This window comes from Eptatretus burgeri, chromosome 13 (assembly GCF_056783735.1).
Source record: "Eptatretus burgeri isolate ZD-2024b chromosome 13, Ebu_testis_v1, whole genome shotgun sequence".
NCBI classification, from domain to species: domain Eukaryota; kingdom Metazoa; phylum Chordata; class Myxini; order Myxiniformes; family Myxinidae; genus Eptatretus; species Eptatretus burgeri.
Genome location: NC_140973.1, coordinates 71,159,140 through 71,181,984, shown reverse-complemented (window position 1 = coordinate 71,181,984; position 22,845 = coordinate 71,159,140). Strand labels below are relative to the sequence as shown.

The following is a 22,845-nucleotide window of genomic DNA, read 5'->3' as shown; positions in this document are numbered from 1 at the left end:
ACAACTTCTTGGGGAACGAGCGCGCGGACAACTATGAAGAAATAGTGCAGCAGCTGCTGGAGTCCTTCAGGAAACTTGGCTCCAGGATGTCCCTGAAAATCCATTTCCTACACCAGCACCTGAACTTCTTCCCTGACAACTTGGGAGCAGTCTCGGACGAGCACGGCGAGCGATTCCACCAAGAGATTTCACTCATGGAGACGCGTTACCAAGGGCGGCACAACCCGAACATGATGGGCGATTTCTGCTGGTTCCTGCATCGTGAAACTGACACAGAGCAGCACAAACGCAAAGCCAAATGCCTAAAGCATTTTTAATTACATTCTAGTGGAGTTTTTCTGTAATTTCTATAATTTTGAAGCATTCATGATGAAATGAATTTTTGTAAATTTCATTGAAATCCTGACTTCTAGGCAATGGGAATATTTCTGTTACTGAAAATCCTGACGTGATACAGCAAAACGGTTATGGTTTTTGAAATCAGCGTACCCAAATTAGTCTAAATCACTTTACACATCTCCAGTAAAAAAATTTTGTTGTTCAGTGATATCAGCTTCCTCGCTCAAAAGGTGCCCAAGTTATTGCCAGGATGAGAAATAATAAAGTAACAAATTGATAACAATTAAGTAATTAATCAATTAATTGATTAATCAATAAATTGAAAATACCCTTTTACAGTCAAATCACTTGCTCGCTCATGTCCAAATATCGGCTTTTATATCTGAGATTTTGTCAGGATGAGAAATAAAATAATAATCAATTAATTGATTCATCAAAAAATGAAAAACAGAATTTTTGTCAAAGCACATCTTCACTTTTATCCCCAAATTTCATCTTCCGAGCTCGAAGGATGGCTGAGATATTGCCCGGAAAAAAAAACAAACAAACAAGAAGGAAAACAAACAATAAGGAAAACAAACAAACAAACAAACGGTGTGAAAACCGAGTACTCCTTCCTTCGGCGCCCGGCGATGACATCATGCATCCCCTGGATATGGCACTGGGAAGGAGTGGTGTACAATTAAAGAACGAAGAAAAGAACGATGAACATAACGGGAGGATTCGAAGGAGTAAAGCAACGGGGCAAGTGAACTCCAAGTTCAAGAGACAATTGGAAAAAAATATTGTAATAACATTATAATTCATCGACTGAAAAATTTCAACTCAATTATTTTATTATTTTTTTTGCCTTCAGGACCACATTCCCCTTTAATACAATTAGGTCAATTGGATTTTGTGACGTGTGGTGAGGCATCGTTCTCCCCCTCCCTTGCCCCCCCCTCTCTCTATCCCTCTCTCTTCATATTCCCGTCAGCAACATGACGAGTGCTATTTGCTCATGATAAATATTTGAAAGTAACCGGGCCAAGATAAACAGAATTGAACACTGCGGCTCGGATGGTCTCCAAGACCTGTTTGCAGCATTACCGACGGTGGAATCAGCGTTGTATGGGAGAACGATCGTCGGTGCAGCAATGCAACGACACATCTTATCAAGAGCAAAGATGGGCACAGAGGAGGAAATGAGTTTCTTGGCCCACTAAGGCTTTCAGAGTTACGGCAGTTGGACAGCAATGTGACGCTAATCTGCTCAAATCGTGTGTGACAACAGGAACATTAGCCCCCCTGCGAGTCGAGTCGTGATGGTTAATGGCGCCTGGCTGATTCCCATTAGCAAAGAGAAAGTAATAAAATTTTCCATCCAGGAATTGTCACAATTCCAGCAACGTCGGCTTATTCTCGCAGCACTTTCCTGGACATCGGGGCTCAGTGGAAGAAACTGCCACGAAAAGGAACACCATGAGAGCAGCAAAATACGCAACAATGGGTCAATATTTGCCAGTTACAAAAATACTTCAGGCCTTGCTCACAAGCCCTTTGGGAAACAAACTAAATAAAAAGTATGGTGCCTGGAGGTGGGGGATGGGGGGGAGCCAAGGCTAATTGAAAAAAAAAATGGGCAATCACTTGGTGGAGGAGACCCAGGCGGGTGCTTTGTGGCAGCCACTCAAGATGTCCGGTGTTACCAATTTGTTAATCCCGTGGCAATCTGCGAAGTACATCTGGTGCTGGCATGGTAAGCTCGACAATAATCGAAATAATTTTTTGTGTCCACATTGGTCGTTTCAAGAACAGAAAGTGAGAATAAACCGACAGAAGTGAAAATCAATGGGAGATGATACGAACACCTGCAAGCGCTACAAAGGCACAACAGGTACAAACAGGTACAAACAGGCCTGAAGGTTGTTCCGCACACAGGAAGACTGAGGCACACATTACCACCGTGTCCACAAATTAAAGTCACAATTATTATTCTATGTCTGTTTGCAGCAAAAGAATCTCAAAGAACACAGACCTCAAAACCATTTCGAATGAGTCCATAAAAGGAAATCTATGCTTTGGAGCTCTTGCTTTCGCTCAATTGTTAAAGGAGTGTGTAACATTGGTCGATAAGGGAAACACACCAAAAAAGTTGACAATTCCTTCAGAATTATGAAAGATTAAAACAGCAAACTACTTTGTTGCACACGCACAAAAATAAAATGGATAACTTATAAATCACACTGTCTATCGAAGCTTCATCATCAGCTCAAATCCAAGAATCGTCTCCCTGCAATCCCCAACCCCTCATGTTCCCCCCACACCACCTCCTTACACCCTTCTCCCTCTGCACATCCATCGATCCCAAGCATTCTCTCTCCACCACCTCTTTTTACATCTCCAATTTTTCCCCTCTCCATCACCAATAGTTAGTGGACAAAAAAACAAAAATTGGAAACATCTGGGTAAATGAGGGACACCAAAACAACAGCTTCCACACAGGTGTGGTTGGTGTGTTAATTAAAGCAAATAACATCCCAGCATGCTTAGGGTCATGTATAAAATTACTGCACAGGCCTGGTGGCTTACAATTTTGGCTGGAATGACTACAAGGGAAAATCCCCCCCAAATGCCCCCATCCACAGAGCACATGTGGTCACCCAATGGTTTGATGAGCATGACACTGATGTTATCTATACGTCATGGCCTTCTCTGTCACCAGATCTGATCCCAATCGAGAATTTATGAGATATTCTGGAATGACGCCTGAGACGGCGTTTTCCACCTCCATCAAGCAGGTTTGAGTCGATTTACTTTCTCGTGGAAGAATCGTGCCGCATCCGTCCTGCAGAATTCCATCCACTAGTGGACTCCGTGACACGGCGTAATACAGGCCGTACTGGCCACACATGATGACCCAATGCTCCATTAAGTGTCTTTACATTGGAGTTTCCATTTTTTGTCCACCACCTGTACTTACACCTGCATTGTTTTTAAAACCCGATTCACACCCCTCTATCATCTACAAGCATGCCCGAACTGCACCCCCACCTCTACCAACTCATTCCACCTCAATTTTTTTTTCATTTGAAAACACCACCATCCCAAACATCCTCTCTCTGGGCCACCTCTTCTCACTAAAAAAAGCCTCATCCGATGTGGTGAAAATAATTTAATTCCTCCAAACTCGTAATGGAAGGTTGAGTGGGTGGGGGACAGGAAGGAAACAATGCGGGAAGCAATGCAATTTTTTTACTGGAGACACAAACAGGGAGGGAGGGGGTCATGGATCACAATTTCTATAAATAAATAAAATCAATGAATAAAGATAAATAACTGGAAGCGAAGTCTGTGGCACGCCATCACAAATCCCCACACTTGCCCAAAGAAAGTTTGCAAGATGGCAAAAAGTTATTAAATTTTAAGTTAAAAAAAAATTGTTTTGACCCCCCCTGTGACCCGAAGTCCCCACCCCCTGAGAGCATGAACCGGGGATCAAATCAAAAAAAATATATAAAATAATCAAATAATAAATCGTTGCATATTTCACGAGTCCCCCGATGTTGATTTTATACACAAAGTTTCATGATGAGAGGTTATAAAATGTTCCCATAATTGCACATTTTTGGTATTTGACCTTTTGACCCCACCCCAAGGGCCTGAGGAGGTGGGGCCGAAAATGGTACAGCTCTCACCTCTTCTTGCCAATGTGGTGATAACAAGTCACAACTACCAAGTTTGGTGAATTTCTGCACAACCGTTTCAGAGATGGCATGATGGACGGACGGACGGACAGAGCCGATTACAATATCATCCACGAGCGTTTCACTCACAAAGTACATTCACACTCATTTACAATCAAAGTAATTCATGGTCATTAGAATGGCGATAATATTACACGAGAAATCTCACGGCAGGCACACGTTGTGGACTTGTGGTGCCGATGCAAAGCAGGCCTAGACGTAAGCATGGCAGCCTGTCCTTCACTTCAGTAAGGGCACCTCATGAAATTGAATCCACTTGAAGAGCCATGCTATATTGCCAGAGGAGGAAATGTGCAATGCTATCAATTCACAACCTTTTACTCCATTCCTAGTACTCATAGGGTGCCACCATCATGAACATTTTGTACCAGATGGTGGGAGACATCAGGATAATGTTGTTCTCTTCATAGCGAATGCAAGTTCAGTGATGTATTGCGCTCTGTTGACCCTGACCCTCAGATGATGTTCAAAGACGTGCCAGACTGGGTTATTTGCGATTACCGCGGGGCTCTCAGCCGGCCGGCCACTGTTGGTTTTCAACGTTGTCCTTGAACAACTCCGAATATACAAAGGAGCGATTCAAGGTGTGTTGTCATGATGTTATGCTATAGCTCCGAGGGACATCGCTGTAGTGACGGTAATATGGCATTGCACAAAATGTCACAAGAAGACACCTTTCCTAGAAAATGCTGCCTTTCAAAGTACATGCAAACAGGAAGTATGTGAGGGTTTACTTCAAGTTTGGGTGTGAAGAAGGTTTTTCACTTCAAGAAGGTTTTTGGAAATGAACATATGGCACCTTTTAAGCCATATAATATGAACTGGTGCGTTTTATAATGAAAACAATTCGCTCCGAGTGCATCAGAAGAAGAAACGACAGACAGGAGGATATGGTCAGATCGAGCACAGCAAAGGTGAATGATTTACAGGTGGTGAAGGTCATGAGGATTTGAGTTGGATGCAAGGAAATTTTTGTTGACCATAACATCTTTAATGGACACAATTGATCACATTTTCTTTGTGTGGTCAGCCATGGAGGAAACTTTGGCCAAAGTCTTTCACAAACTGGTTGGATAGGAGCAACATCAGACTGGAGCCGATTTGGGCAGAAATTTGAAATTTATTCATGGTCGTATTCTCATCAATGAGCTCTCCGACTCTCTGGAAAATCCTCTTTATCTCTTTGCTGATGACTCCACCCTCTGTCGTACCATCTGTCATCCCTCAGACCGGCAAGCAGCAGCTTCTTCACCCTCTGCAGATATGGATAAAATCACAAACTGATCCAACACGTTGAACATGTCTTTCAATCCTGACAAATCTCACACTCTCACGATGTCTCTCCGAAAGGACCGTTTAGAACCCCCCCCCGCCCCCGCCCCCCATCTACTTTCTCAACAATCCTCTGGAATAAGTCCTTTCATTCAAGCTTCTGGGTCTCACGATCTGCCATGACCTTTCCTGGGAAAGCCACATTTCCAACCAGGCCTCCAAAGCCAGTCGCCAACTGGGAATCCTCCGTCGTACAAAGTCCTTCCTCGGCCCACCTGAGCGCCTAGCCACATACAAAGCTTTCGTCCACAGCCTGATGGAGTACTGCTCCCTCAGACTGCTCTCCCATTGGGGCTGGTGCTCCTGCCTCACGCTGTTAAAACAAAGGCATTTCAGATAATTGGTGTCTCCCGCAATGAGGCTGAGTCTTCGGGCCTCTCACTCTCTCACCGTAGGCAGGTCGGTGGTCTTTGTCTTCTACCGTCTCCTCTCTGGTTTTGCCCCCCCCCCTCAGCTCTGTCTGCGATTTGAACCGACCATATTTCCACAGGGTGATCAAGGTCCACCAACAACCCCCTTTTGGTAAAACTTCCAAAATCACGTATCACTGCTCACCTTCACCCTTTCATTCCTCTTTTTCCCCACCTTTGGAATAAACTCCCTCACTCTGTTCAATCCCATTCTTCCCTCCAGGCCTTCAAAACAGCTGTTCACCACCACCTCTTATCTTCCCCCATCCAAATCCTCTATCCTTTCTACCCCCGTTAATCCACCCCAAGCCCACCTCCTTCAAATTCCCTGCTTTCCTTCCTGAAAGTCCCTGTAATGTCCATCTTGTATACCCCATGTACCCCGACCCATCCCTCTCCCTTCCACAGATCTCCTAATGTCTCTGTTCCCCACTGTTTTGTCCTTCCCTCTCTTGCTCCTCTTGTCTCATGCCCCCTTGCTGTGCACTGTGTGTTTGCTCTCATATGAGCCTCGTCAATGTATACTAACAACAAAAAAAATGGTGTCGGTGATGACTCACCTACTCTTAATGAAAGATGCCGTTGGACATTTAACATCTGCCAATTAATGCTAGCAGATAGAACACCATGCCTGGTGTTGGCTTAATGGTTATGGTGGTGGGCTTGGGATCCTAGAATCCTGAGTTCAAATCCCCACTCGGCTGTCGATTTTATACCAGGTGGGGTTAACTCTGCCCGTCATCCTTCCGAGGTCAGCAAAATGAGTGCCAGCTTGCAGGTATCCTGTGTCGGAGTGGCGATCCGTCTCGGATTGTGCCCAATAGCCAAGGAGACTGCTTAGGCAGCACCAACGCTCTGCACAAAGTATGGTCCCAATGGATCGATGGATGGTTGGATAGGACACCCAGCTTAATGTCCACTCGGGTGAAGGTGCACTGTGATGAAATCCCCTGCCTACGAAGCACCAGTCCGAGATTATAGCCAGGCAGGAATCAAACCCACACTCGGCAACTCGAAGCTAAGTGCACCAACCCTGTAACATAACTTCAGCCAACAGATATTTCCAAACCATACTATTAAAAAGGATTTCTTTTTTCTTTTTTAAACCTGACAGCAATTTTTTTTTAAAGTTTAATTCAGCCGAGGCCGAGTGAAGCAAGTGTGAGGCCGTTTATTCCTGATACGTGAAACACCCTGCAACCCGTCCGTGCCTCCAGAAAACAGACTTTTTGGAATGCTCCAGGAAACGGATGGTATGATTGTTGCACATTTGGAGTGGAAAGCAGGTCTTTCCTGAAAATGTAAAGATACTTGAATAGGAGGGGGAGGAGGAGGAGGAGGAGGAGGAGGAGATTGGGACCACATTCTGTGCAGAGCGCTGGTGCTGCCTAAGCAGTCTCCTTGGCTATTGGGCACAATCCTGGACGGGTCACCACTCTGACACAGTATAACAGCATGCAGGTACTCATTTTGCCGACCTCGGAAGGATGACAGGCTGAGTTAACCCCACCTGGTATTAATTCAACAGCTGAGCGGGATTTGAACTCAGGACCTTAGGATCCATAGCCCACCACCCTAACCATAAAGCCAACACCAGGCATACTTGAATGGGAAATGTGGATTTTTCATTCTATCCACGACATTCTATCCACAATCTGGACTTCACTGCACGAAACTCAACTGGGTCATGTTTTTGACCAGGTGAAATGGGGGTCAAAACCATTTCCATTTCGCGATCTCGTGTGTAATGTTCATATTTAAATAATTGCAATGCGAAAACCACGGCATACACCTGATAAAGTGGAAAAAATAACTGCAAATTACTGATAACTGCACCACATATGACTAGAAATGGAGCTTTCGGGTCCAAATTGACCCCCAGCACCCTTTGGGGTCGAGGGTGACCACATTTTAATTATCTGATGGTCAAAATTCCCAAACTGCGGTTGTTTGCCATCGGTATCGATTTACACTTCCCCTCCACTGACAGCAATCTAAATCCCTCACCTCTTCACAATCTCCATCCTTTACTCAGGATATCCAAGTTACGTTTGTTCATATTAAACATTTATTATGCAACATAGTAAAATCAGAATTAACATTTACCAGAGGTCCCCACAACCCACAATGGGAGGGGGGCTAGGAGAATTAGCAGGTTTAATGAACTTGAAAGGTGTCATCAATTCTGAGTTATCCCCATGCTTTTTGAAAAAAAATGGGGGCGTATTGTAATCGGCTCTGTCTGTCTGTCTCGCTATGTCTTCCAAAACAGTTGTGCAGAAATTCACCAAATTTAGTAGTTATGATCACCGCATGACATGAAGGTGTGAGATCAGTCTCACTTTGGCCCTTTCCCTTGGGCCAAGTTCCAAAAAAAATAAAAATGCAATTTTTAAATGAAACTTTGTACATGCAATCAACATTGAGGGCGCATGAAATGTGAAACGATCTTTTGGGATTTGACCCCCCGCTCATACCCCAGGGGATGGGGACTTGGGGGGTCAAAATGGGGGGAAATTTTTTTTAACTCAAAATTTGATATTAGGCCAATCCTGGTGGAACTTTTTGCCATCGTTCAACTTCGCTGGAGGTGGGCAGCGTGAAGTTTGCGACGGTGCGCCATCGGCTTTGCTCTCGTATCATCAGAGAAATCACGACTCGGTTTTCAATAAGGTTACAGGTAGATTGTGCGGGTGTTGTCTGAAGTTTGATGAGGCCTATTATGTTGAACATAATGAATCGTGAAGGGAAATCAAGAGATCTGTTAAAAGTTGTTCTACTTTGTTTGCAAGAAAAGGTGCAAAATTTTTCATGGGGTGATGTAATCTAATGGAACAAACTATGTAACTGAAAAAGAATGAAGAAAGAAGAAGAAGAAGAACAACAACAACAACAACAACAACAACAACAACAACAAAGAAAGAAGAACAAGAAATTCAAGGAACTGTACAGAGAACTCGAGTGGTATTTCTACCATGCTGTATGGATTTCATCAACACTTCCATCTTACCTCTGAACTTTTTTGGAGGGCTTCCCAAGTCACCGGCTTTGGATTGCACAACACAGCGATCATCGACCAAGCTGCAGGACAAGGAAGTAATGTCATAAACAAATATCCATCCATCTGTGCAGGCAATCGTGTCCGACACAGAAAGGCTACAGACGGTGAAAGAAGCTTCCTTCCGAGATGGAATACGTAGTGCTACATGCGATGTACGACTGCAGGCCGTTTCAACATTGCGATGACATCAACAACCAGGCTGTAAAATAAAGCTCGGTTTAACACGTGCGTTTTATGAAAATGCTCATAATTGGTCGAAACAGAATCGTACAGATATCGAAATTGATTAATCTCAATTGGAACACAGCTATCTGCCAACAAATTAGAGCATAAATTACACTCCTGTAAACATTTGATCAAACACATCTCTGCAAAATAAATTAATAAACAAATAGAAAATAATCATTGCAGGTCACATGAATGCGAAATATTTTGCACAAAAACAAATCGATAGCACACGCATGGATGTCACACAAGAGCCCTAAAAATGAGCACGGAATGGGATACAATACTTCATGGCGTACCAACCGTATCATACATTTCAATTGGTTGTCCCCAAACTTCAATGCTACAGCCTGGTGTTGGCTTGGCGGTTAAGGCGGCGAGCTTGGTACCTAAGGGTCTTGAGGTTGAGGCCCTGTCGGCCGTTGAACCAACACGAGGTGGGGTTGCCACTGCCTGTTAACCTTCCGAGGTCGGCAAAATGAGTACCAGTGTACTGGGGTAATAACCATTTGGAGTAACCACCGTCGGAGTGGCGACCCGTCCAGGACTATGTTCCTTACCAATGAAACTGCCTCCGCAGCCCGATGTCCCTTTATGGCATGAAAGGAAAGGTCTTGTTGCGAATTCGCGCCCGCCGGCGTGCGATCGGCCGCTAGACTCGAATGGCGGCTGCCTCGCCCACCTGAACGGACAATTCTGTCGTGACCCTCTCGGACCAACGCCGGGAGCTAGTCACGGGTGGGGGTTTAACCTCATCACGATCGTGCCAATTGCCCACCCGTGCAGGATAGGGTCGCTCGCCAAATTCGATGTACCTAAGTACCTGCGCGAATGGTCGACCAGGCGATCGCACCTCGCCGCAGGTCGACTCCGGACACGAGCCGCCCAAGCGGCCCGTTTCATGCTATCGGGATAACCGAGCGGTGTTATCGCCGACCTGGACGGTTCAGATTAATTACCGGGCGTATTAAGCCCACTACGACCCCTTTACGTGAAGCAGGATGGAGGGTCAATAAAGAAAAGACGAAGCGAAACGGGAAAACAGTTCACACAATGCATTTATTACGCGACACACGGAAAGCACAAATATACAGCCAAACAGTCAAAATGCACATATAGCAGTTAAAACAAAAGAAACAATGACGCAGAGTTACTACCGAATACGCGTACACTCGGCAACACTTATACAGTTCTACTTTACAGACGGCGCCAACACACATTTACTCAAAAGGAAAGAAGCCACCCTCATAGACAAGGGGGCAGACAGGCCTGGAGGCCAATATGTGCGCGTGACCTGGAGGAGCGGCCAGGTCCATGAGACCGGGAGGGGGGGGTCCTACCCGCGTCCTCGTGACGCGTTGGCGGATGAGCCGCAGATGTGGCTGCGTGGCTGTGCCCCGACCGTGCTCGTTGGCGGGTTTTGTTGGCACGACGTTTGGAGTAGGGTGGGAACGAGGCCCCCTTTTTGCACTATCTCAGCGCGGGGGAAAGGGGGAATTGTTGATGCCCTGGGGGAGGAGAATGGCTGGCTGGCTTGGGTCCCGCGAAGAGCGATCTCACACGGCGACCTCGTCGCCAACCGCCGTCCTTCTCGCCTCGGACCCGAGCTCCTTTGCCTCTTCCCGCAACTCTCCTCAGCCGACTGCAGAACCCAACTTGCTGCCACACCGATGACTCGACTCACTCTGCCCTGCCGACACACACTGCTACTGCCACACTCTGCCACGATTCGCCTTGCGCTCGCCGTTTTATAGGCCGGCAGGAGAAAACAATATGCAAATATCCAGATCAGGATGACCTCGGGGGCGGAGCCACGCTCGCCAATTGGATGGAGGAAAAGTGGGCGTGAACCTCCCCTGATCCTAGAATTTGCATATATCGATTTCACACAGACGCGCCTGGAGGCGGGGCCAAGCCGCTCCACGCTTGCTAATTGGACGGATCAGAAGTGGGCGTGTAGCGTTCCTGATCCGAATTCTCCCTCGGAAAGGCCGCTATTTGCGCTCACGGCTCGGTGCGTATCGCTGAACGAGCCCAAGACAGCCCGACGCTCAGTGTTCACAGGTGGTGCGGGAATGGCCGTAGAAGGAGAGAGGTGAGGGTGATGGAGGATTTATCGGTGGTGGTTTGATGGTTATGGTGCCGTTTTGGGAATGACGGTGATGCGATGTTTGCGGGATTGAGTTGTGAAGGTAAAGGTCGTGGCTGTTGGCGTTGTTGTTGTTGTTGTTGTCTGAGGGTTGGAGCGCGGTTGTAGTTGGTGACGATGGCTGGCCTGGTGGTTAAGGTGGTTGTGTGATGGCGGTTGAGACGTGGTTGGTTCAAAATAAAGATAGAACAGAAAAACGGCCATCTCAAAGTGTCGCAGCCCGAATGAATCACATAAATTCCCTCTAGACAACGGATTTGGGGCTAACTACACATGTACTTGGAGATATCTCACCTACGGGACCTTCATGGTGTAATGCGAATTTCCACAGCCGTAACAGTATTATTATTATTACATTAAACTTCAATGCACTCGCTCCATTTGTCCTTCAAACTATCTATGCCTGGTCTGTGAGGCTACCCTATAGGTAGGTACACTCCTCTCCAAACTGTCCGGCCTGCGTTTGAATCATGACCCACCTATAAACTGCCATGCTGCTGTCTCACAGGCAGGGTGACTGAATGTGTGTGCCATCCCTCACATGGACGTTAAGCCCGTTTACTCTTCTACCAGTATTAGTTGGTGGATGTTAGAGATCCCACCGTGACCTTCACTAAAAGTAGGCGAGCTATCCCCGACGCCCTGAACAAGTTACAAATTCCAGCTCCAAACTACAGGGAGCACCATCAGTCGAACAGCGTGCCCCCCCCCCAACAAATTATTCTCCCCACTGCCATTTGAGTGCAAGTTTTTGGGATTATGGATATCATTACTAAAGATAAAATCCAGACTGTACAATCACACCGTTTTAATGCAGGAAGAATACAAATTTTAATTCAAGTCTGCGTCTGAGTTAAGGAATCAGAAAAGTAACAGCTGGTTTCAAACTACAACATTGAAGAGGAATTGCATCATGCGTGAAGGCTGCTTTTGATCAGGGGAAGTTGGTGGTGGAAAGATTTTAAAATATCCTGTGTGGTTATATCAGTTTGGACCAGTTCACTTTTTACAACTATAATTACAAATTAACAACTTGGAGCAATAAAAATGCACTCGTACAATGCCGCACAAATAAATAAATAAATACACTTCATGAACCAATGCAATACATCAAACCGACATGCACAAAGGGTTGCTGGGACATTGTCACAAATTATTTATGACTTTTAACCTTGGAAGACTGAAGGTGAACAGAAAAGCGCATGTTCGAGGTAGTTTGTATTATAAAGGAACTTTTTTTTCCGACTATCCCATCCTTCTGACCTCCATTTTGGATGCCGTGCAAATTTACTCCCAACCTCTTTAACGTAGCTACCACAAAGTTTGGCCTCACCATCAACATAATGAAAACAGAATTTCTGAACCAAGTACCACTTATCACCAATACCTACAAGCCCCCCTACCCACAACCCACCTAAGTGATGAACCTTTAAAAATGGTGCACAGGTTCACCTCATGAGGAAATCACTGCAATGACACAATATCTAAACATATGAAGATAAGCAATCTCATCCAAACTGCCCCTGTTGTTGTTGGACAGTCTAGTTATATCATGTGCTACCAAGTACAAGCTACTGTCCTTACTCCACTACTCTAATCTGCTGAGACATAATCATACCACAACATATATACAGGGTATCCCAAAAAAATGTACTCACAGTATGGCTCCTCATAACTCATTGAATTTTTCATTTATTTTCAGATCAAATTGACCCTAATAATGGCAGAAGTACGACGAGGTTTTGAAAAAAGAAAATTTGTCATAAATTGCTACTGGAAGCACGAAAACATCATGGAAGTGCAAAGACAATTTAGAAGACATTTTCACAAAGTTCCACCAACACGACGCACCATTGCTCGCATCCGAAATAAGTTTGAAACAGATGGAACTGTGCATGACGTCCATAAGGAACGTTCAGGAAGACCACGGTCATCAACCACCCCCGCAAAGGAAAATCAATTGCTGGAAACCCTCCACCAATCCCCACGGAAATCTGGACGACAAATGGCTCGTGAGACAGGAATCCCAAAATCAAGCGCCCATCGCATTTTGAAGCGAATTAATTGGAAAAGTTACATTCCAAAATTAATCCACATTCTAAATGAAGACGATCCTGACCGAAGAGCTGAATTTTGTGAGTGATACCTGGGCAAATGCAAAGAAGATGCAGCATTTCCATCCAAAATTGTTTGGAGCGATGAGGTCAGTTTCAAGTTAAATGGCTCAATTAACCGACACAATTGCACCTACTGTACTCCTGAAAATCCGCAGGTTACTATGGAACACCATTTAAACTTACCAGGGGTTACTGTGTGGTGTGGGATATCAGCATTGGGCATCCTAGGGCCATTCTTTTTTGACCAAACTGTCACTGGGGATGTTTACTTACACTTGCTGCAGGAATCCGTCGGTCCACATGTCGAAGAGATATTTGGTGACGAAGAGATTTACTTTCAGCAAGATGGAGCACCTCCCCACTACCACCGTGATGTAAGGGCCTATCTCGAAGCAACTTTTCCGAACAGATGGATTGGGCGAAGAGGTAGTGTTGAATTCCCTACGCGTTCCCCAGACCTCACTCCAATGGACTTCTTTTTATGGGGATATCTCAAAGATAAGGTTTACGGCTCAAAACCAGCAACAGTTGATGAGCTGAAGGAGGAAATTGAAAGACAATGTCTTGCAGTTCCAAATGAAATGACTCGTAACGCTGTTGAATCCATTGGTCCGCGTTGTCGGCTGTGTTTGGAACGTGATGGTTGTCAGTTTGAACATTTGTGAACATGCATTTATCCATTTAACCATTAATCTTGTTTCTAAGTCAATAAACAACGCATTTATTATCATTTAAAGAGCGAGTACATTTTTTGGGACAAAATATATATATATATATATATATATATATATATATATATATATATATATATATATATATATATATATATATATATATATATATATATATATATGTGGTGGTCGCTAGACTACCGTTATTCTCAGGTTTTCCGTCTGTATGTATGTAATGAACAGCTCTGGAGGCCAGAGGAGTTAACCGATTTTGATGAAACTTGACTGGTAGGTTCATACCAGGATCTAGTTGTATGCTTTTGAGCACCGTTGCTATGGACGCCACCATTGCCTAGCAACGGGACTTTGAAATTTTTGAAAAAAACCTAAAAAAAAAAAAAATCGAAAATCAAAAATTGGCTTCCACGCTTTTATGCGCACTATAATCAACCTCTTAATCAAAAATTTTCAGCCTGATCCGTCAAAAACTGTATGACTAGTATGCAATTATATAGCGACCACACATGTCACCTACCGGTGTGTGTGTGTGTGTGTGTGTGTGTGTGTGTGTGTGTGTGTGTGTGTGTGTGTGTGTGTGTGTGTGTGTGTGTGTGTGTGTGTGTGTGTGTGTGTATGTGTGTGTGTGTGTGATTTTTGAAGTGCTCCAAACCTGGAACAATGTCGTGGTGCTATAATTGCAATGATGTCGGAATTGGAAACCCAAAAGAGCATCGAGCAGTACAAGGATGCAAGGTCAAAAGCTGTCACTGAGCAAATGAAAAGGGAAGCTCTGACCAGTTTGCCCTTGTTTTGTCTCGTCAGGGCAGCACCGCCATTTAATCCATCCATATATATATATATACATATTTCTGCACACACACACACACACACACCAAAAAGTTATGGACAGATTTCCACGAAACTTGTTGGATGAGTTGGGGAGGTGACAAGAACAAGCCGGTTATATTTCGGTTGAAGTGGAACATTGTTGGGCCGATCCGGCCTATCAGTAGGATACAATATGTAAACTGTTCATCATCGAAGGAAAGAAACCAGGTATGGTGGACAGAGGATGTAGCGAAGGTAGTTGGTGAAAAGGAGGAGGTTTGGAAGAGAATAGAGAAGATCAACAATCGGGGGAGGCAGCTGGATGAGGGATTGCTGCACCTGTATGAGCAAAAGAAGAACGCGGCAAGGAGAGCTGTGGATAAGGTGAGGAATGATTTGGAAAAGGTTGTGTACAACAAGTTGCAAGAGGATGATGGGAGGAAGATGATATATAAAGTCTCCTGACAGGGATAAGGATGGTCATGACATGAAAGAGTGGGGAGGGTGGGATGATTAAGGATGGTAGCGGGAAGCTCGTGACAGAGGGGGGGGGGTATTGAAGGTATGAGACGATATTTCAAAGAAAAATGTTGAATCGGGAAGGAAGCAATGGTGAGCTGGAGCTACCGTGTTATGTAGTGGGGAAAGTGGAGTTGGTGGAGATCACGGAGGAGGAAGTGCGGACGGCAATAGAAGAGGACGAAGCAGGGAAGAGCACCAGGCATTGATGAGGTGTGTACAGAGATGATAATCAGAGCAGAAGAAGTCAGAGTCAGTTGGATGAAGAGGCTGTTGAATATATGTATGAGAGGGGGTTCAATTCCAGAGGAGTGGAGGACAGAGTTAATTGTGTCGATATGGAAGCGGAAGGGCAACATTCAAGATCCGGGAATGTACGGGGGCGTTATGCTCCCAAGTCATGCAACGAAGGTGTTGGAGAGGATTCTGGATGGGAGGATAAGGAAGATTGTGGAGATGGAGATCACAGAAGAGCAGCAGGAGAAAGGGAAAAGGATAAGGGGACGATGGATGGGATGTTCGTGCTGAGACAGGTTGTGGAGAAAGTGTTTGAAGTGCAAGATGAGATGGCATTGGGATTTGTGGATGTGGAGAAGGCCTACGACAATGCTCTGAGAGAGATGGTGATGACACTGAGATGAATGTGAGTGCCGGAAGAAATTATGTTGGTGGAAGGGATGTACAAGGGTACAAAGGGAAGAGTCTTGGTTTGTCCTGGCATATCTGAGGAATTCAGTGTGAACATCGGTTTAAGGCAGGGAAGCTCTCCCAGCCCACTCATGTTTATCATGATGATGGTGATGGAGCTGGTAAGCAGGAAGGTGGTAGTATGGAGAGGATGCTGCATGCGGACGATCTGGCTGTTGTGGTGGAGAGTGGGCGGAAGATGCAGGAGATGCTGGGGGAGTGGAAAGACCCATTTGGGTAGCATGGGCTGAAGATGACTATGAAGAAGACAGATGATGTGGGTCAGGCAGCAGAGAAAATAAATTAATATCAGGTTAGATGGGAAGGAGATCAGACAAGGAAATAGGTTTGAGTATCTCGGAGGAACAGTGACCGGGGATAGCAAGTCCGAGGCAGAGGTGCGGAGGAGCATTCAGGTGGATGTGAATGTGTGGAGGAGGGTGGAGGGAGTAATGGCAAACAGAAAGATGTCAAGAAAATTGAAAGGGAAGATTCCAATTTTGTGTTCAATGCCAGCCTACCTTTATGGTCTGGAGATGGTGGCACTGACAGAGAGACAACAACAGAGGCTGCAGGCTTGCAAGAGCAACTGAGTCAGGAGGATTGTGGGAGTGAAGAGGGTGGATTGGAGAATGGATGAACTGAGGAAGGAGATTGGTGCGCAGATGAGCTTGACGGGGAGATTGGTGAAATGGGAAAATCACGTGGTGCAGAAGGGAAAAGAGAGAATGTCAAGAGAGCAGATAGGTTGAGGGAGCAAGGTAGGAGGAAAAGAGGTACACCGCAGTTGAGATGGGAGGATTGTGAGGAAGGTTATCCATAAAGTAGGGGTGGTTGGAGAGTGGAAAGAGTTGGCCGAGGACAGAGGGGAGTGGAGGGGTATTGTGGTAAAGGCTGGGCAAAAGCTTGGTGCCATCGGGAAGATGTAAAGTGAAGAGGGAAGAGGAGGAGAAGTAGTAGTAGTTCAAGCCTGGTGTTGGCTTCAAGGTTAGGGTGGTGGCTTGGGATCCTAGGGTCCTGAGTTCAAGCCCCGTTGGCCACTGAATTAATACACACCAGGAGGTTGACTCAGCCTGGCATCCTTCCGAGGTTGGCAAAATGAGTACCAGTGTAATGGTAAGGGGGACACTGCATCAGCGGAAAAATCCGCATCCCAACCAATGATGCAACCAGCAGCCACAGGCTGCACGAGAGAGAGAGAGAGAGAGAGAGAGAGAGAGAGAGAGAGAGAGAGAGAGAGAGAGAGAGAGAGAGAGAGAGAGAGAGAGAGAGAGAGAGAGAGAGAGAGTAGTAGTAGTTCAGCTTGGTGCCATCGGGAAGATGTAAAGTGAAGAGGGAAGAGGAGGAGAAGAAGTAGGAGTTCAAGCCTGGTGTTGGCCTCGTGGTTAGGGTGGTGGCTTGGGATCCTTGGGTCCTGAGTTCAAGCCCCGTTGGCCACTGAATTAATACACATCAGGAGGTTGACTCAGCCTGTCATCCTTCCGAGGTTGGCAAAATGAGTACCAGTGTAATGGTAAGGGGGACACTGCATCAGCGGAAAAATCCGCGTCCCAACCAATGATGCAACCAGCAGCCACAGGCTGCACTCGATAGAGAGAGCGAGAGAGAGAGAATAGTAGTTCAGCTTGGTGGAGGCATGCGCTCCACTGAGTGCCATTCTCGTTATCATTATCATAATCAAAAAGCACAACACTATTCAGTCACAATGAAAGATGACAAAACCCAATTGTCAAAGAGACTCCTCAATTAGTTTGAGGCACACTTTGTTCAGGCAGAAATGCTTTATACCTGGATGAGTTATTATAAAGCAATAAGCTAACCATTTGGTGATCCTACAATAGTTTCATTGTTAGCTCGCTGTGCTACAACACACGGTTTCCCCATTTCAAGCCACTTGGAGACCGATAGCATCTCGCATTCGAACTTAATGATCCCAACCAGCAGTAAATAAATGGAAAAAACATCTGGAGAGCATTTACTCTCGGCCATTTCAAACAGCTTCGAAATCACAAAAAATGTCAAATGAAAATATTTCAAAGTGAACGGGGTCTCTTCCCCCCCTCCCCCTCCGCCCTCCCCTCGCTCGCTCTCCAAAGCGAGGGCACGTCCATCCCCTTCTCTCTGTCTCTGCAAAATGAAAGCACGTCTCTTGTGTCTCACTACAAATGGTGTCACGGCCGACTAATAACGACCAGGCAGAACATCCGAGCAGAGCGTTTCGACGATGGTTGGGTTTCCCATTTTCCAAGACTTTTCTGACATTGCAGAGCTATTTAATTATTATTCATACTATTGGCATTTTGCAATTAGTTCCATCTATACCTTCTGCCAAAAATTTAGCACAATATACACAATTCCCATTTCCCACAGATGATCAAGTCATAATTAACATCACTCTGGGTGCGCTTGATTTACTGTTGTGAGGTTACCACTGAACTCAACAATTTACCTGGGATGATGCACAGTCGGCGGATTATACTGCTGTGCTTGGGAGCAACGTGAGCAGAAGTCATCTGCCTGAGGGTTTCTAATGTTGTAGATTGTGCTGGGATCAGCAAGGCACACCATCTGGTCTTCGCGTCAGTGCTTCCCTCGCGATGTCAACTTCACCAGTCGCATTTCCAAAGGTCAACGGCAGCAACATTCATGGACAGAAAGCACGTCCTCCTGTTTGTGACATTTGATTGCTCCTGTGAATTCTTCTTTCACATCATGTTTGTTCCTATTAGGCTTCCCACATTCCAGTTTAGACAGTATACTCTTGATCAAGAAGAATGTTGATAATGAAGTTCAATGTAATGATACAACTGTACAAATAGTTGATCTGGTAATTGTCAAATCAAAGATGCTCGATAAGAGACTTCAAGCTTGGCTGACCATGAAAGGAATGAAGACTCTTTCCATTTACACACAGCTGTGAAAGCAATGAAGAAGAGGGGTGATGCATCACGAAGCACCTCGGTTTGCTCGGTCAATGACTCGTTGGTGCAATGGTTAGCGCGTCAGTCTTTTGTACGATTCCGCCAGGATTTGAACCATTTAAAAAGGATAGGGTATGGGCAAACAACCATGGGTTGGCAGTCCTAGCACAGGCTTTGATGAGCCAAATGGCCTCCTGCGTTGAAGTTCCTCGTTCGGGGAAGTCATATTGATGTTCCAGACCTGCAGTGAGAAAGCTCGACGCGGAAAGCAGCAGCATGCTTGCGTGTCGTCGATAGAAGACGACCTTCATGGAGGCACGCATCAAATTTAACTTCATTTTATAAACCGAGGAATGGGAAACAAAATTCATGGTCTGATGGATGAAATCAGGAGAACATTAATTAATCAAGGTATGCCAACCGCAGTGGGAAGCAAGGAGAAGATAACGTTTCGGGCGATAACCAATCAGAGCAAGAGAGACAATGTGTGGACAAGGCCCTTTTGTCCTGACGAAGGGTTAACACCCAAAATGTGAACTTCTCCCTGGTTCCCAAGGCGATTGGCATCCCTCGATCAATGCCACCTCAAAATTTCATTCCCCGTTCCACCTGTCCGACGATGCAGATCGACGACGCTTGGCCTTCACCAGTAAGACTAGTTCTTCGTCCACAAATCAATGGAGGAGTTTTCAAATCGTGCATGAAACCCAAGTACAATCTCCTCCATGAACGTTGCAGAATTGGTCGAAATATAATAATAATAACAATAATAATAATAATAATAATAATAATAATAATATTAATAATAACCGTGCACAAATGTGTTCGGACAAATAAGAAATCAAGAGAAATTGAGTTTGTCAAACAAATCCAATTACCTCGATAAAGTCGTCCAAGCAGTGTCGTTATGCAGTCCATTACTACTCACCTTTATTCGACATTGCAGCTCTTCCGCCATATTTGCATTAAAAATTAATCTCCAAGCAGTGCATCGGTCAATTATTTAAAATAAAATTCATTCTCCTCTCAATTTCACCTGTTCCCCCTCAGCCGCTCTACCTATGTACACAGGCCGAACATTAAATGACCTCTTCGACTCGTCCAAACGGGTCTCGGTGCCTCCGACACAAAGGGGACAGTTTGGAATGAGTGCCGAACGGTCCCAACCCCCCCCCCCTCCCTCTCATTTCATATCTCACCAGCCATGTATGCCTAGTGTCAATTCAGACAATGATCTTGGGATTAAATCATCGGCTCTTTCATAATACTTCATCAAGCAAGCAGACGACAGACACTGAGCCTGGGTTTCGAGCTAAATTACATTGCGCCGAACATCCCCGGCCTTCACTGCCTACATTTACAAGAGTCTCTAATGATCGGGTGCTTTTCCATTAGCAGTGCCATGGCCCAGCGGGCTGACAGAGCTGCTGCAAAAAGGCAAATTATATATCAAACCAGTCTGGGTAACAAGGCACGCATTCAAGCGACATGGTTCCTGCTCTAATAGCAGAGCGGCTGCAAAGCAATGAAAAATGTGGTGCAAAATGCACAGTACCCACACTGGGGTGGGGGTGGTGGGGCACTAATCACCAACAGGGGATGTGGGGTGACCAGCGGCATTGACAGCAAAAATGTCTGCAATGTACTCGAGCACAAATTTCAAACAAATCGAGATTTTTTTTTATCTTTTCCTTAAACCACGTGACACTGCAAGGTGACAGACACCATTCATCAAACATCCTCCTCCAATGAATTACGAGAACAGGTCATTGGGAGAAAACCATGAACACACATGGAAATGAAGAAGAAAAGAAAAAAAACATAATGGAGGTGCAAAGATTTCAACAGCAAGGAGATCAATTTGTTGTAATCTTTCAAAAACATCGGGCGGGTGACGGAAGAGAAATCTGGTTCGCATTCCTCAGCCCACCCCCGACCCTGCCCCCACATCCAGAACTGCACAAACACTCAATGCAATCTGCATCAATCGGTGATACGTTTGTGGTTGTCCACTTGCTCTCAACTTCACACTCTGGAACTCAGTGCCTGGTTGTGCACATCGCAGGTGTGCACACAATGGAGCAATTCGGCCATCCAAGGATTCGTTAATCACATTTCTATTCTGTGCAATTACCGTGCGCCATATCCCGCCGAGAACGTTTGCTTACAGACCAGTACACACGGAGAAGCACCGCACAGGGAAACCCGCTCGGCGTTATGTGGACTCGAGCTTGGTCTTACACGACATGCAGCCTGATGATCGAAGTGCTTGCCACAAGAGGACGGGTCACGCACGGGTTGTTTCAAAAGTCCGGAATCATAGGGATGGTTATTTTACAATCTTATTGATAAGAATTACTCAAATTGCGAGCTACTGACGCGCGTACACACATCAATTCTTGTGTGGAGGATTATTTGAACGTTCCTCAACATTGACACGTCTATTTTAGCGTATTGGTTTCTGATCTCATTCTTTAGATCTACAATAGGACTGTACGTGGTCTCGTGGTATGAACCACTGACTGATTTCAGGTGTCCCCAAAGAAAAGGAAAATAAAAACTCAAGTGCCATTAAAGCTGGACAACGTCGGGGGCATTATGTTGGTCCACGATGTCCTCTCCACCTCAAAAATCAATTCCCATGATTCCAGACTTCTGAAACAACCTGTAGATTACAATCCATTGTTGGTCGTTATCCTCGGTGTAATCTGTGCAGCAGCTCTCCTAGATGGGCCTTTGGCATTGCAAACAAAACCTCAGTTCAACTTCAACACTCGACGAGCATGACTATCAGAAATACTTCAACCGTCAGTCAATATTGGCCAAAGTCAGAACCAAGTCCTAAAATATGCCACGATGAGGAAGTGCTGGAAGAATGGATTCAACCCCGAATTGCTGGTCTCTGGCCTGGAGAATCTCAAGAGGAATCGTTACTTCTAGCAAAGCCGTCAAGAGAAGAAAATGCTCGCTCATGACCTTGTAAAAAAAAATAAAAACTAATTTCCAGCTGGACTTGCGGCCTACTCCGATTTCAGCCGAGAGAGAGGCGGCAAGGCAAGGAATTATGAGGTAACCTGATTGGAATGGAATAATGAAGTGTAAGCGACTGGCAAAAAAGCAGAATTCCCATAGCTTGGTTAAAATACAATCCCTAGATATTGATGGATAGAGGTGGCCAAAATATATGAATCAATCTCTATTGCTACCATGCACTTACCTGATGTGCCACCTGTTCATTTTACTCGAGCTCGTCATTGCATTTCATAATTTTCACCTCCGTCACCGAAGGTGCATTGGGGTTGTGTTTTCAGCCCTGTCTGTCCAGTTGTCTATCAATGAGCAGGATATCTCAAAAAGTTAAACACGGATTTAGACAAAACTTGATGGACAGGTTGGGTGTGTGACACAGGTTAATAGTTTCCATTTTGGTGAAGATCTGGATCCAGATAGGAGAATTTTTTTTAATTTTCTAAGTGAGTCTTCACAATTGAGAGATGGGGAACAAAAACGATATCCTGTATAGCAGGATATCTAAAAAGGTTGTGGACGGGTGACAAAACTTGGTGGATGACTTGGATAGGTGACAAGAAGAAGCCGATTCGATTTTGGTTCAGGTCTGGATCAGGACCATCAGTGGGGTACAAAACGTAAACCATTCAGCCTGGCGGAGGTAATGTGCTCTACCAAGTGCTGTTCTCGTTTTAAATTTGTATCGTTTTGATGTGGATTGCAATTGCTGATTCACCATTGGCTTGTCGTCGTCGGAACCACCTGTATATGTCATCGAGTCGAAACTTTTTCATCTCTGCCCTGGCTGATTGGTCGACACCTCATGCACCA

General features: G+C 45.2%; 1 protein-coding gene across 10 annotated transcripts in view; it reads right to left on the bottom strand.

Moving 5' to 3' along the window:
- LOC147014744 (inositol 1,4,5-trisphosphate-gated calcium channel ITPR1-like) overlaps positions 1–22,845 on the bottom strand; it is a 213,003-nt gene that overhangs the window by 156,783 nt on the left and 33,375 nt on the right. For 6 of the 10 annotated variants that reach the window (XM_085852937.1, XM_085852938.1, XM_085852944.1 and 3 more), the window contains exon 3: positions 8,838–8,908. The exons of the other annotated variants lie outside the window; for them this stretch is intronic. In XM_085852937.1, the coding sequence (XP_085709063.1) occupies positions 8,838–8,908 (71 nt within the window). The remainder of the gene's footprint in view (positions 1–8,837; positions 8,909–22,845) is intronic. 10 annotated transcript variants of the gene reach the window in all.